Source organism: Littorina saxatilis, linkage group LG9 (genome assembly GCF_037325665.1).
Source record: "Littorina saxatilis isolate snail1 linkage group LG9, US_GU_Lsax_2.0, whole genome shotgun sequence".
In the NCBI taxonomy this organism is placed as follows: Eukaryota; Metazoa; Mollusca; class Gastropoda; order Littorinimorpha; family Littorinidae; genus Littorina; species Littorina saxatilis.
Window position 1 is genome coordinate 36,599,521 of NC_090253.1, and position 14,572 is coordinate 36,614,092.

The 14,572-nt window shown below is 43.4% G+C and overlaps 1 protein-coding gene across 3 annotated transcripts in view; it reads left to right on the forward strand.

Annotated features, from left to right (window-relative positions):
* The window catches only part of LOC138975925 (uncharacterized), a 60,795-nt gene that overhangs the window by 32,516 nt on the left and 13,707 nt on the right, over positions 1-14,572 (forward strand). For all 3 annotated transcript variants that reach the window (XM_070348688.1, XM_070348689.1, XM_070348690.1), the window contains 6 exons: positions 1,518-1,664; positions 2,691-2,751; positions 3,218-3,357; positions 10,202-10,365; positions 10,766-11,624; positions 12,224-12,594. In XM_070348688.1, the coding sequence (XP_070204789.1) occupies positions 1,518-1,664; positions 2,691-2,751; positions 3,218-3,357; positions 10,202-10,365; positions 10,766-11,624; positions 12,224-12,594 (1,742 nt within the window). The remainder of the gene's footprint in view (positions 1-1,517; positions 1,665-2,690; positions 2,752-3,217; positions 3,358-10,201; positions 10,366-10,765; positions 11,625-12,223; positions 12,595-14,572) is intronic.

Here is a 14,572-nt window from a genome sequence, read left to right on the forward strand (position 1 = left end):
GTTCTGCTACGATGTGCAGTTGTATGTATTGAATGCTGAATAAATCCTCGAACTCAATTTGACGAGTTGTTTTCTGTTGCTGCGAAGACGGGCGACGTAGAATAAAAGAACACAACTATACGACGTTTGAGAACTTGTGGCAATCTCAAGTGTCGTGTAACAGTATCAATCAATCAATCAATATGAGGCTTATATCGCGCGTATTCCGTGGGTACAGTTCTAAGCGCAGGGATTTATTTATTTTGTAAAATTTTTATGCAATTTATTTATGCCGTGTGAGATGGAATTTTTTTACACATTACATCACGCATTCACATCGGCCAGCAGATAGCAGCCATTTCGGCGCATATCCTACTTTTCACGGCCTATTATTCCAAGTCACACGGGTATTTTGGTGGACATTTTTATCTATGCCTGTACAATTTTGCCAGGAAAGACCCTTTTGTCAATCGTGGGATCTTTAACGTGCACACCCCAATGTAGTATGAAGTGATGATATTGTGTTCTCTATTTGATAAATCCAAAAACAGATAGACTGCTAACGTTCCAAAATTCTGAATAAAAAAACCAAGAATGGTAAGTTGTTGGAACGTTTATGACAAAATAAAACATTGGATTTATTTCCAGAGATTGGAAACAGAAACACCTTGGCTAAGTTCATTATTTGTATCGTAAGTGTTAGTCTGTTTGTTCACTTAACAGACCTTTGGGTCAAAGTACATTGATTGGAATGTTTTGCTTTGTTCTGTCATAAATTAAAAATTCCAATAACTTGCCATTCTTGTGGTTTTTTAATTTCTGTTTAAGAAAGATTTATTATATGCTTGGGTTAAAGTGGAGGGGCGAGGTAGGAGGGGGTTGTTTGTTTTTCTGTTTTAGGTTTGGTTTGTTTTTTCCTCATCTTAATTTTGTTGACAGTTTGTAATGGTGTTAAAGGGCTTCCTGTATGAGTTCTTTCCCTTCAAACAGACAAGTATGCATCTTTAAAAGAGAAATCCTGCAGTGGTCTGGGGGCTTTTTGAGAAAAAATGGCTTTGGTTTGATTTATCAGGATTTGTTTCGAGTACAATCTGTAAAATGAACATGGAACAACGTCAAACGCTGTAGAAGAAGAAGTAGAGCGTAGAACATGCACAACAGAAGCGCATATGGATTTTATGGATGCCCATCACAGCAGTCACAGAATATTGATCTGATTAGTTTAAGACAGATAAACGTAGACCACTGGAGTGAGAAATTGATGTTACAGAACCAGCTCAGACTCAAGAGAGATTTTATTTGCATTGACATAGATAACAGTCAAGTACAGCCAAACCTGTCCTTATGCCCTCTCCTCGACCACTTCTTGACAGCTATCACCTGCCCACAACAATTCCTCTGAATTATCCCAGATGAGTTTTTCTTCTACATTATTCACCTTTCCATGGCGACCACCTGTCTGTAACAACCACTTTTGGTCAGTCCCTTGGGTGGTAGTTATAACCAGGTTGGACTCTAATTGTTTTCTCTTTTGACAGGATCAAATACATCCTGAATGTTACGCGTGAGATCGACAACTTCTTCACGGGAATGTTACACTACTACAATGTTCGTCTGTATGATGTGGAATCCTCGGACCTTTTGAAGTTCTGGCCCAAAACTCACAAGTTCATCCACAAGGCAAAGTGAGTGCCGGCATTTAACTGTGTGAAGTGCTAATGGTCACTTGCAACCAAATTTCTTCCAACTCTAGTTCATTTGAAGTGGCTCCCGAGTCGCTGAGGCCAAGTCAGCGTAAATTCTGCTTTGTGAACGGTTCCAACGATTTAGTTCAGATTAAGCAGCAACTGGGAAACTTAGTTGAGCGCTGCTCGACTCCTCAGCGATTTACCAATGACTTGCTGAAGACTTTTATTATCGCGCTTCCTGATTGGGTTAGGCCTAGCCAGAAAACAACAAAGACAAGCCCAAATTTGCAAGCCAGCTAGTCTGAGTGTTAGCGCTGTTCACATTGGCACAATTTTCACCGGACTTGCTTCAGATAAAAAAATCACTTTATAGGGTCAGGCACATCATCGTTTGATCCTGTTGTGAAAACTGTCCACGTTGAAACACCCCACCGCCTAGCTGGACCTTGTTTAATATCATTGTTCCAGACCTGGGAACCCATACGACTTCGCCGTATTTTGTACGCCTTTTTGTCTAAAATACGACCAGTACGGTCGGTTGAAAAAAAATACGACAAGAAACTCTCCTACACCGCTTCTCTTCACGAGCGCATCCCAGTCTATTTACTGGGGCACTGTTTATTTTAATGATTAAAAAGAACTTTATAACTCGGCATTTGATCAATGATTACAGCGTTTGGCATTAAACATTGAAACTGAAAGAATCATTAGTTTTAAGGGTAAGCTTACAACGAACGCGTGCGAAGCATGTTTGAATCATGGATGTTCAAATGTTGTGTGGAGTACACTCATTTTTCTGAAAATACGCCAAGTTTGTTTAAAGAATACTCCAAGAACAAAACAGGTGTTCCCGGGTCTGTTGTTCCCATCATCAGGTAATTCTGGATTAATGTGTGTTTGGCTTCTCCTGAATGATCTTCCATTGCATAAGTCATTGTGAATGTAGTTTTACCTGAGGGGCTCATGGTTTTGTTAGGGTTTGCAATGAAGAGTTCTAACGTCAGCCATTTGCTTTCATTTCAGAAAACATGGTAGCAAGGTGTTGGTGCACTGCAAGATGGGAGTGAGCCGCTCTGCTTCAACAGTACGACATTTACATACTCTTTTCACTTTAAAGCATGTTCAACAGATAGTGAATATTCTCCTTTAAACAACTGTGGGTTCCTTCAATTTGGCATGCTCTTTGTGTTAGAACACAGTTTATTAGCTTATCATGAATATCAAGTGTGGTAGAAATATTGTAGACATACTTTAACTGTCTTATGGTCTTAATCATAGATATATATATATATATATATACATTTCTGGTCCGTTGAGGATTCACAATTCTTGAGATTTTAATTGTTTTGAAAACAGTCTGTCACTTGCTTTGGTGCAGCTGATTAAGTACTCTGAGTACTGGGCTTGAATATATGAATTGTATTGCAAATGGAACTCTTTCTTTGGTAACATCAGAAGGTTAGGTTAATGCAATCTAGTGTGCAATTAGGACCACACACACAACAAAATTATGGAGAGTATATATCAATTTTATTGCTGTATTGTGACAGGTAATGGCATACCTGATGAAGGAAAACCGCTGGTCACTGACGGAAGCATTTGACTTTGTGAAAGCCCGACGCAGCTGTGTCAGACCAAACAAGGGTTTCATGGAGCAGTTGCACACCTATGAAGGCATTCTCAATGCAAGGTAAGTGTTATGTGGACTTCCATATTTTTTGGTGTGTGCGTGTGTGTGTGTTGTTGTTGATTTTTGCTTTGTTTTGACCTTTAATCAAGTTTTGACTGAATGTTTTCAGATAGACCAGGGATTGAGATGAGGGTGGTGGTGTATGTGTGTGTATATATGTGTGTGTGTGGAGAGAAATTCCAGGAAAACTATCGGACAGATCTTAATGAAATTAGATGGAAGTTCTTCCAGACAATACCCGACACATTTCTTTGAAAGAAAATGTCAAGAGTGCGTTCCATTCATCGTTATTCTCATGCTCACCTTTCATACCAGTTTACTTCTTTCTGTAATGTTGCAGCAACATTCTCACCTTTCACCCCTGTTTCCTCCATTGTGTTGTTGCAGCAACATTCTCACCCTTCTTTTTGTAATGTTGCAGCAACATTCTCACCCTTCTTTTTACATTTAGTCAAGTTTTGACTAAATGTTTTAACATTGAGGGGGAATCGAGACGAGGGTCGTGGTGTGTGTGTGTCTGTGTGTGTGTGTAGAGGGATTCAGAGTAAACTACTGGACCGATCTTTATGAAATTTTACATGAGAGTTCCTGGGTATGATATCCCCAGACATTTTTTTCATTTTTCGGATAAATGTCTGATGACGTCATATCCGGCTTTTTGTAAAAGTTGAGGCGGCACTGTCACACCCTCATTTTTCAATCAAATTGATTGAAATTTTTCTGAAGCAATCTTCGACAAAGGCTGGACTTCGGTATTGCATTTCAGCTTGGTGGCTTAAAAATTAATTAATGACTTTGGTCATTAAAAATCTGAAAATTGTAATTAAAAATTTTTTATAAAACGATCCAAATTTACGTTCATCTTATTCTTAATTATTTTCTGATTCCAAAAACATATAAATATGTTATATTCGGATTAAAAACAAGCTCGGAAAATTAAAAATATAAAAATTATAATCAAAATTAAATTTCCGAAATCAATTTAAAAACAATTTCATCTTATTCCTTGTCGGTTCCTGATTCCAAAAACATATAGATATGATATGTTTGGATTAAAAACACGCACAGAAAGTTAAAACGAAGAGAGGTACAGAAAAGCGTGCTATGCAGCAGAGCAAAACCACTACCGTGCTAAATAGGCTCGTCAGTTTCACTGCGTTTTGCACGAGCGGCGGACTACGGTCATTGTGAAAAAATGCAGTGCGTTCAGTTTCATTCTGTGAGTTCCACAGCTTGACTAAATGTAGTAATTAAATTACATATTATTACCCAACTCACATATAGCAATTAACTCTAGTTCAGTGCTGGTAACGCTGTACGCGTTCCCCTTGGTAACAAGGGAGACCACCCTAAAAAAGAGTGATCCATCCCATAATATCAGACCGATGCCCGGTCCAACATCCGTATGCGTGCGCATACGCCGCCATTTGTATCATTCTCTCTCAGCGGTTCAACTGGGTAGGACGCTCCTGATGTACGCTCCTGCTGTCTTCAGCTTTTCGCCAGAGTCTTTTGCTTTGGCTTCTCCCCTTGGTCGCCGCCTTTACTTTACACCTGTACCTATGCTGTGTGGTGAGATCTTTCCGTTTTTGTTGTAACTTTAGCGACGTTTTCGTCGCTCGTGTGTACTTGTGAAATTTTTCTGAAATTGTTTTCTGTGAAATTTTTCGTGAGTCGTTTGCTATGGCGGAGGCTGCGCTTGTTGATAGCGCTAAACGGAAGCTTAGTTCGAGGCAGGTAGCTGACGTTACGCCTCCGAAAAGAAGCTCAAGGAGAGATAAGGGCGCAGGGAAGTCCGCGTCTGTGTCATCTGAGTCAACTTCTGTTAAGTCTCCCGTGTTAGCAGACGTACGAACAATCTTCCGGTCAGACTTGTTTTCTTTCTGACAAGAGTAGTCGTTCTGGTGTAGCTTCTTCTGCTTCTGTTTTGCCTGGCTGCCCTGGGTTAGCGCCAGCCGACGTTGCTTCTTTATTGTTGACGCCGAGCTCTCAAGTTTTCGTCATTAGCGTCTGGATTATCTTCCACTCGGGAGGAATTGTGTGCGCTTCCGTCGGGTGTTTCTGATGTTTTTTCCTTAGCCAAGATCCGGCGGTCGCCTGCAGTTCCGGCTTCGACTTCCGCTTAGCCTTCGGCGACTGTGACTCGGGCGGATGTCCATGCTTCGCAGGATGGGGGTACCGACTTGGTGTCTCTCCCGAATGTGACACCAGTACAAGGTATGTCTACACCGCTTGCCGGTGTGCGAGCTCAGGGGGCTCTCTCGTGCGTTGGAGGCCGTGAGAGTTCTTATGAGCAGCGAAAGGACGAACGCCTCCGTACGTCTCTTAATGAGAATATCGGGGACCGTTTTAGTCCTCTTCCGCCCAGGGGGCAGGAAGTGGTCGGTTCTGCCGACGATAAACTGTCTGATGTTCTGCCTCCTGGCTCTGAGCTTGATCTCGAGTCGGAGGGTAGGGCGGATGACGGGGATGCCTCAGTGGTAGAGGATTCCCAGCCTTGAGAGACGGACCGCGGGTGTCCGTCTGTAGGTCAACCTCCTGCGTCTGGTTTCCAGCAGGGCGGTGTGACTGAATAGGCCGCGGTGGCCTACCTGACTCGATGGCGAGCAGGAAGGCTAACGACACCCAGCTTTCTTGCCGTTTTAGTTGTCCAGCGCAGTGACGTGGGCTAACGGAAATGGCATTTAAGTTATTGGTGACTCTGGGGCTGACCATGGGTGTCATTCTGGGGTCACCTACCTGACTACGATGGCGAGCAGGAAGGTTAACGAGGGTGCGTCCATGGGATGGACGACACCCAGCTTAACTTGCCGTTCAAGTTGTCCAGCGCAGTGACGTGGTCGGCGGAAAACGGCATTTAAGTTTTGACCGGAAGGGGTGGTTGAGAGCAGGGCGTAACTGACTCCACCTCTTTCCGGTTCCGACTTCTGGAAGTTCGGAGGAACAGGATGTTCTCTTCAGCTTTCGGGGATCGTTGTCCATTGCCCTGGAGTTGGCATATGGCCACGTGTAGCCGGGTTCTCCGGTGAAAGTGGTGTATGTTCGCGCGAGGAATGTAGCACGCATTTTCGTGGCTGGGCAACGTAAGCTTCCGCCCTGGGGGCAGGAAGTTGTTGGGCTGGGTGATTCTTGGATTGACCATGCGAGTCTCTCGGGGGGTCACCTTCCTAACTTTGATACCGAGTAGGAAGGTGATGTGTGGAGAGGTGTCCACGGTGGTGGATGTCACCCAACTTAACTTGCTGTTCAAGGTGTCCAGCGCAGTGATGTGCGCAGTGATAAACGGCATTTAGGACTTGACAGGAAGGAGTGGCTGAGGAATATTTTTGCCTCGTCCACCCCTGCCTTTGTTCGACGACTTCCGGAGTTCGGAGGAACAGCAGTTCACTTCCGCGGCTGGGAATCGTCGTTCATTGCCCTGAAGATGGCATATGTCTTGTAGTTTTGACTTCCGCTTCCTCCCGGGGGGCAGGAAGCGAGCAGTAAGGCTGGTTCCTTGTTGGATAATTTGAGTCAAACAGGAAGGCAGCTTCCGGATTGCACGGTTGTGCTTGACGGCTGTTCAGATGTAGGTGCTTCCGCATTAACGATTAGCACTGTATTCAGGTTCCATTTCAAGTTAGCAAGGGCAGTGGCGCTCGCAGCTGTAATGGGTCGAGGTTCTATGGAATCTTCCGGTGTGTTTCTATACAACCGGTTGGTTCTCATGTTTACTAATCCACGGCCGGTTTCGCCTCCGCTTTTGCGGCTGCGTCTTCCGGTTACAGGATGGGACAGCCTTCTACCGTTAACACTGCGTTGGTAGTCGGCACTTTTCAGCTTTTGGCTTCCGGTTCCGTTACTGCGGTTCCTTTGCTGTTACAGGCTGTATCCACTTCCCCTTCCAGTCTTTCAGCTGGCATGGGACAGGTGGATGGAGATCTGGTCATGGAGTTCTGGCGTTTGAAACTTTTTTGGTTTTTTCGAAACTTTTCCGATGTTGGCAAGTTTCGCCTTATCGGGATGGGTGACTGGGTCTCATCATTTCGATGATCATTATAATGCTTTTGAACAGGAGGGAGGCTCTTACTTCACTTGTGTCGCTGTTCGCGGCAGTTCGTAGTTTTTTTTTAGCTTTCCGAGGAGAATCTTTGAGTGTCAAGCCCTTAGATCCTCCGTCGGGATCCTTTGTGCTTGTGGAAGTTTTCACAAGCGAGTCTTCTTTGTCACCACTTGGCTCTTCCTTGGTGGACAACGCTTGACTTTATACCTGGGGCGAGGGTGCTTTGGCTTGTGTTGCACGCTCAAGTAGCGTGTCACTCACGGAGCTCTTTCTGTAGGCTTCGGTTAACTCCAAGCCTAAGAACTTAGGTTCTCTTTTTGCGTTCTACGGAACCGCCCTCGGGTTTGGCAAACATCCATCGGGTTTTTGATAGCTAGGAGAAACTGTCTGTAAGATCAAGATCTCCTAGCTCGGGTAGATTGTCTCATCTTTTCTTTTTGATGGGCTCTTTTGTACTTGTTTTTATTTTCTCTCGTCTGGGCGGTTACGTTCTGAATGGCTATCTTTGTGGTCCTACAGGACGCAGATACAAAGGATGTTGCTTTGCCGTCTTTTACCTAGGAGTAAGCCTCTGCCTTTAAAGTTTTGTTCTTTTGGCGTGACTTTAATCTCTTTCTCGTTTGAAAGTTATCTCTTCGAATCCGCTGCTATGCACGCGGGGTTTTTCCTTCTAAGAGAAGCTCATGGTAAAAAGGAAAAGCGTTAGGCAGGCCTTGGCGGTTTTTTGTTTCCAAACAAAAAGCTTCAGGCTGGCTGTTGTCTATTTTAGCTTTGGCTTGTCACCCTCGCTTTCACAGGGCTCTTTTATAGAGCTGTTCGGCGACCCTTTCGGTCGCACAGACGGGTCTTTGCAGTCTTGGTGTCCAGACCTCTTAAGGCTGGCAAGAAGGCTTTTGTTGCTTTCTCACATTCGAATTGCACGGATGTCTACTGTAGGGGTATCCTTGAGATACTCAGGGGCTTCCGCCTCAACTCTGGATTTGGTTCAGAGTCTTTATAGGTTTTTTTTGTGTTTTGTTCACTTGCCACTTGACTGGCGTGGTTCAAAGTGCTTATTTTCTTATGGAAAGAACTCCTCGTCGTTCCGTGTATTGCAGGTGGCTATCCACCTTCCTTTTTGGGTTTCCCTTTTGTCTTCCATGTCTTATTCTAAGACTTTATGAGATTTTTGTCACATTGGTACAGCTCGGTGCAGCTTTGCTTTAACCCTTTTTAACGGCTAGCCTGACTGTTTAACACGGGAAACGGCCAAGCTTACTCTAGTAGCTGCTGCGAGAAGTGGGAGTAAGCGTGCTTTCTGGCTATTTTGAATAAAGACAGCCTTTTTAAGAAAGATCGATCTATGACTTGTGGGTTTCTTTTAAGTTTTCCGGCAGTTAAGCGGAAAATGGGGAAACAAGCGTCAAATTACGCTTTCAATTCATGAGGTAAGAGTTTGGCTTCTTTAGAGTTACGTTTAGCCAATTAAACTTTTCGGTTTTCGAAGATTTTTCTGACTCGCACGGAGCTTGTTAGTTCTTTGTATCTAAGGTCGCTTGCCTTATCTTTCTTCTCTGTCGTGATTTAACCTCGGCATTTAAGCGATAAATGGGGTCAACCAGCTTCCATTTGCTTTTCAATTCTTGGAGCAAGAAGTTGGCTTCTTTTGAGTCACGTTTAGCCAGTTTAACTTTTTGAGTTTCAAAGATTTTTCTGACTTTCACGGATCTTGTTAGATCATTGAATCAAAGGGCATTTGCTTTATCTTCTTCTCCGTCGTGATTTAACCTTGAACGGTTGGAAACGACGTTAAACACTGATTTTAGGAGGGAAGTAGGTCTATCTACTCTGGTAGAGGTATGACGTTTGGTAGTCAACCTTACCTAGATGGACTGCTACACTGGTTTCTTGCTCCTGGGGAGCTTGATGTGGTTGTCTGTCCCGTGAGGACGCTCAGAAGGTACCTGTCACGGACTTGGCATTGGTCAGAAAGTCGGAAGGTTTTATGATATCACTTAACACAGCGGGTGTAAGGATATTGCGAAAGGGACTTTAACCAAGTGAGTCTCCATGTTGATCACACGGGGGTTTACCTGTTGACAAACACAGTCTGGAGACGTTAGGGCAGTTTTGCCTTTCACTATAGCTAGAACGTATGAGGCAAGGGCATGGGCCTTCTCTTTGGCAGTCCTCCGGTCGGGCCTTGTTTTGGGCTGAAGTTCTGGAGTCGGCTTACTGGCGGTCTGAGGAGGTTTTTATTAACTTCTACCTCAGAGACGTCTTGATACAGGACGGCAGTTCCGCGTTACCTGTTATGGTAGTCGCAGGACAGGTTCTAATATCATAATTTCGCTATGTACCCACCACCTATAGTAGCAATCTGCTATATGTGAGTTGGGTAATAATATGTAATTTAATCCAAAATTTTAATAATAAATTTTCATTTAATTAATATACTTACCCAACTCACATCGTTTAAACCCTCCCGCCTCCCCGCTGTGGTGGTATTGGGTTCTAAAAAAGTAGTGAGTTGGGCTTCGTTCGGATGATACAAATGGCGGCGTATGCGCACGCATACGGATGTTGGACCGGGCATCGGTCTGATATTATGGGATGGATCACTCTTTTTTAGGGTGGTCTCCCTTGTTACCAAGGGGAACGCGTACAGCGTTACCAGCACTGAACTAGAGTTAATTGCTATATGTGAGTTGGGTAAGTATATTAATTAAATGAAAATTTATTATTAAAATTTTGGATTTCGCCTTACGCGACTTGTTGTAATGTTGCAGCAACATTCTCACCCTTCTTTTTGTAATGTTGCAGCAACAAGCGTGAAGTGTTCCGGTCCAGGTCGGAGCAGGACGAAGGCGGAGTGGAGGGGGAGGAGGTGGTGGAAGGGCCACAGCAGGGTTTTGTTTTAGGCGACAGTCTCTTCCGCGTGATGCAAGGAACTGAAGGCCTGATACCGGACGAGGAACTCATTCTCCGTAAGTTGTTCCTTTCCCTGTCGCCAGTTGACCTTGAGTTTGCCATGGTTGCATGGATGTGTACAGTAGCTTTCAGGAACAGCAGGGATGAAGTCGTAGTTTGTATGTGTGTTCCCGTTATATTTACACACCTGAAATGTAGAAGGTAATGGTTGCTTGGTGTACATACACGCAGTGTTCTTGCTCTTGTGGAATACCCCCCCTTCCGTGAAATCCTCCTTCCACGTGTGTATATATATATGTATGTGTTTTGCTTTGAATGTCTGGTCAGTTCTCTTTTTCCCTGAATTACACACCTAAGACCATCATTTCCTCTTGGAGTTTCATTTTTTCCCCCACGTTTCAGTTGTAGAGAGAGTTTTACGCATCATGGGTTAGCATCAGTGTCACTGGTTTGCAGGCAAAGGCTCCGACTACACCGGAATGGAGCAGGACTTTGAGACCGACTCTCGCAGTGCTGACTCCATGGAAGAATATCTACCAGACTTACCTTCCCCCAACTCAGAACAATCCCCTTCCTTCAGTACCCAGCCCCAGGAAGGAGAGGCAGAAAATGGAAGCGGTTCAAAAGCTGGGCAGGCTCTAACTGTTGGTGAAGGGCCGTCAAGAATCAAGCCAGATAGCTCGTGGATCAAACTGGAGAGTATCGGAGAGTCATCCACCGACCAGGTGCCACCTGAATCCATGGAAGTAGAGGAGGCGGAGGTTCAGGTCGGCGAAGTCGCGAGAAAAGAGAACGGGGGGAGCAAAGCAGAGCCGGTGATTTTTCAGTTGGGGTCTGAGGGCGAGGGTGAAACATCTACCCCTGTGCCAAAGATCGTCATAGGAGGTACCAGCGGCGAGAGCTCGGACGACACGTGTCCGATGACTGCAGAAGAGAAGACTGAGTTTGACATGGGAGTCCATCAGTATTACAGCAGGGAGCAGATTCCATGGAACCACGGTAAAGTGCGCGACCTCAGGGAGGAATTTTGCGGACCAGCACAGAGTGCCACTCCGGCAAGCGGTTCAGGCAAATCAAAAGCAGCTGAAGAAGAATCCGTTCTGGAATCGGAGAGAACTTTGTTGGAAGCTGTCAGCCATGTGAAAGAAGCACCTGCCACCATGCCGCAGTGTGAAAGTTGTGTGGAGTTGTCTGCCCTTGATACGCAAGACATGGAGATTGATGGACGGCCAAGATCTGTTTATGAGAGGGAAGAAATCCCGTTGATACCTGGCACAGTACAGCGAACACGGCAAGAGATTGAGCAGCGACAAAAGTGAGTGTCTGGTACAAGTTATGAGATTGGTTACACGTCAAGGCACATGCTATTTTTCAATATCACTTGCACTTGTTTTGTTCAGGTACTGGGTTTGAAATATCAGTTAGATATGCACCATAAAGAGTCAGCAGTAGATATCAAATACTTTTTGTAATGCCTCAAATATCAGCTGCAATCTTTCAATAATTCTATAACTGAAAATACTACCAGTCATCCACTTTTGGCAGCGGTCAGATCTAAAATCATGTTTGCAAGAAAACATGCAGTTTATCCCTTCTCTCAAAAATGTATGATTGTAAGTACACATTTGTGCTCATTGAACATCTGTTCTTATGATGACTACTATTGTAAATAACTTATTTCACTTTTGCATGCTTGGTCTTGGTTAGCATGTTTTCGATTTCTATTTGTTTTTAATGTCTTTTTTCCAGTTGTCCAGATGTTCAAATTTTTTACTTCTCTTTACCCTTTGCATTGTTTTTTTCAATTCAATTCCTGTCACAATATTCACCGACTACTTTGCACTTGCATCACCATTTTTTTTGCATGATACAATTTTTTTTTCTTTCTCTGCTACCCTCCACTGTCTTACACAGATTGTTTGGTGAAGACTGCGACCAGGCGATCTTTGGCATGAAAGCCATCAGGAGAACCTCCAGCCTGCGAGAAGAACGTGACAGCAGCAGGAACCGTAACTCCGAAAGGCGCAAAACTTGCACCCCAATTGTCTCCCCTCCCCCAGAACCTGCCACAGAGATGGAGGGAGCAGGAGAAGAAGGGGCAGGGGTGGGATTGCCAACACTTAGGTTAGAGTGTGAAGGGGAGGCGGGTGTGCCGGAGGATGTGGAGATGGTGGAGGTGGTGGAGGGTGAGAGAGAGGGTGAGGGGCGGAAGGAGGTCACCGTCTACACCTTTGGTGAAGAGTGCGTGCCCGTCAAAGTCGGAAAAGTCCTCCGACACAAGCAAGGTTTGGCTTTTGTTGTTGGCTTCTCTTTTTGGGCTTCCTCTTTTTTTGTGCCTGTTGGATTTGTTCTTTGGCTTGCATGGTCTTCGTTGTTTGTTTAGCATGCCTCACCTATGCATGGTACCCCACTGTACTTTTTTGTTTTTCAAATCAAATGTACAGAATGTGTTGGAACCTCTGACAAAAACAGAGATTTCCTTTTCTTCATGAGTGCTCCCTCCTACAAATGGCATGTAAATGGGGTGGACATTTGTTTAGCTTTTGCATTTGAAACAAATTCTTGTGAAATCTGAGTGCTATTACTTTGTATGACTGTTATTACTGTTAGGTTGTTTAGAATGCATCAGTCATACCTGCTAATATTTCTCTCTGTTATTTTTTTGTTTTTGTTTTTGTTTTTTTGGTGTTGTTTCTTTCTTCTTTTTTCTAATAGTTGCAGAATGTTCTGGTTTGAGCTATGATATGTTTTACAGTCAGTAAAAGATTCCCCCCAAAATTAAAGTGAATAGTATGTCTTAATGTTGACAGGCGCAGTGTAGAATAATGCAGGGCTTACACAAAAAAACAAGTCGCATAAGGCGAAATTACTACATTTAGTCAAGCTGTGGAATTCACAGAATGTAACTGAATGCACTGCATTTTTTCACAATGACCGTAGTCCGCCGCTCGTACAAAAGGCAGTGAAATTGTCGAGCCTGTTTAGCGCGGTAGTGGTTGCGCTCTGCTGCATAGCACGCTTTTCTGTACCTCTCTTCGCTTTAACTTTCTGAGCGTGTTTTTAATCCAAACATATCATATCTATATGTTTTTGGAATCAGGAACCAACAAGGAATAAGATGAAATTGTTTTTAAATCAATTTTGGAAATTTAATTTTAATCATAATTTTTATATTTTTAATTTTCAGAGCTTGTTTTTAATCCGAATATAACATATCTATAAGTTTTTGGAATCAGAAAATGATGAAGAATAAGATAAACGTAATTTTGGATCGTTTTATAAAAAAATAGTTTTAATTACAATTTTCGGATTTTTAATGACCAAAGTCATTAATTAATTTGTAAGCCTCCAAGCTGAAATGCAATACCAAAGTCCGGCCTTCGTCAAAGATTGCTTGGCCAAAATTTCAATTTGATTGAAAAATGAGGGTGTGACAGTGTCGCATCAACTTTTACAAAAAGCCGGATATGACGTCATCAAAGACATATATCCAAAAAATGAAAAAAACGTCTGGGGATATCATACCCAGGAACTCTCATGTAAAATTTCATAAAGATCGGTCCAGTAGTTTACTCTGAATCGCTACACACACACACACACACACAGACAGACACACATACACCACGACCCTCGTCTCGATTCCCCCTCTATGTTAAAACATTTAGTCAAAACTTGACTAAATGTAAAAAGAAAAACCTGAAAGGCCAGGGTCCACGGCGGTGCCCCTCAGAAGCTGAGTGGTTTTTTTTTATTATCTTGTAGGGACAAAGTACAAGGTTTTACTTGAAGAAACCGGATATTCCGGTTTTAAAAGTTTTCAAAAACCGGATTTCCGGCGAGAACTGGAAAGGTGTTAGCCCTGAAAATGGAAAGATGTATCTCTTTACAGTTTAGTGTTTTAATGTTTTGTTGTTGTTTTTACATTTAGTCAAGTTTTGATTAAATGTTTTAACATAGAGGGGGAATCAAGACGAGGGTCGTGGTGTATGTGTGTGTGTCTGTGTGTTTGTAGAGCGATTCAGAGTAAACTACTGGACCGATCTTTATGAAATTTTACAGAGAGTTCCTGGGTATGATATCCCCAGACGTTTTTTTCATTTTTCGGATAAATGTCTTTGATGACGTCATATCCGGCTTTTTGTCAAAGTTGAGGCACCACTGTCACACCCTCATTTTTCAATCAAATTGATTGAAATTTTGGCCAAACAATCTTCGACAAAGACCAAACTTTGGTATTGTATTTCAGCTTGGAGGCTTAAAAAT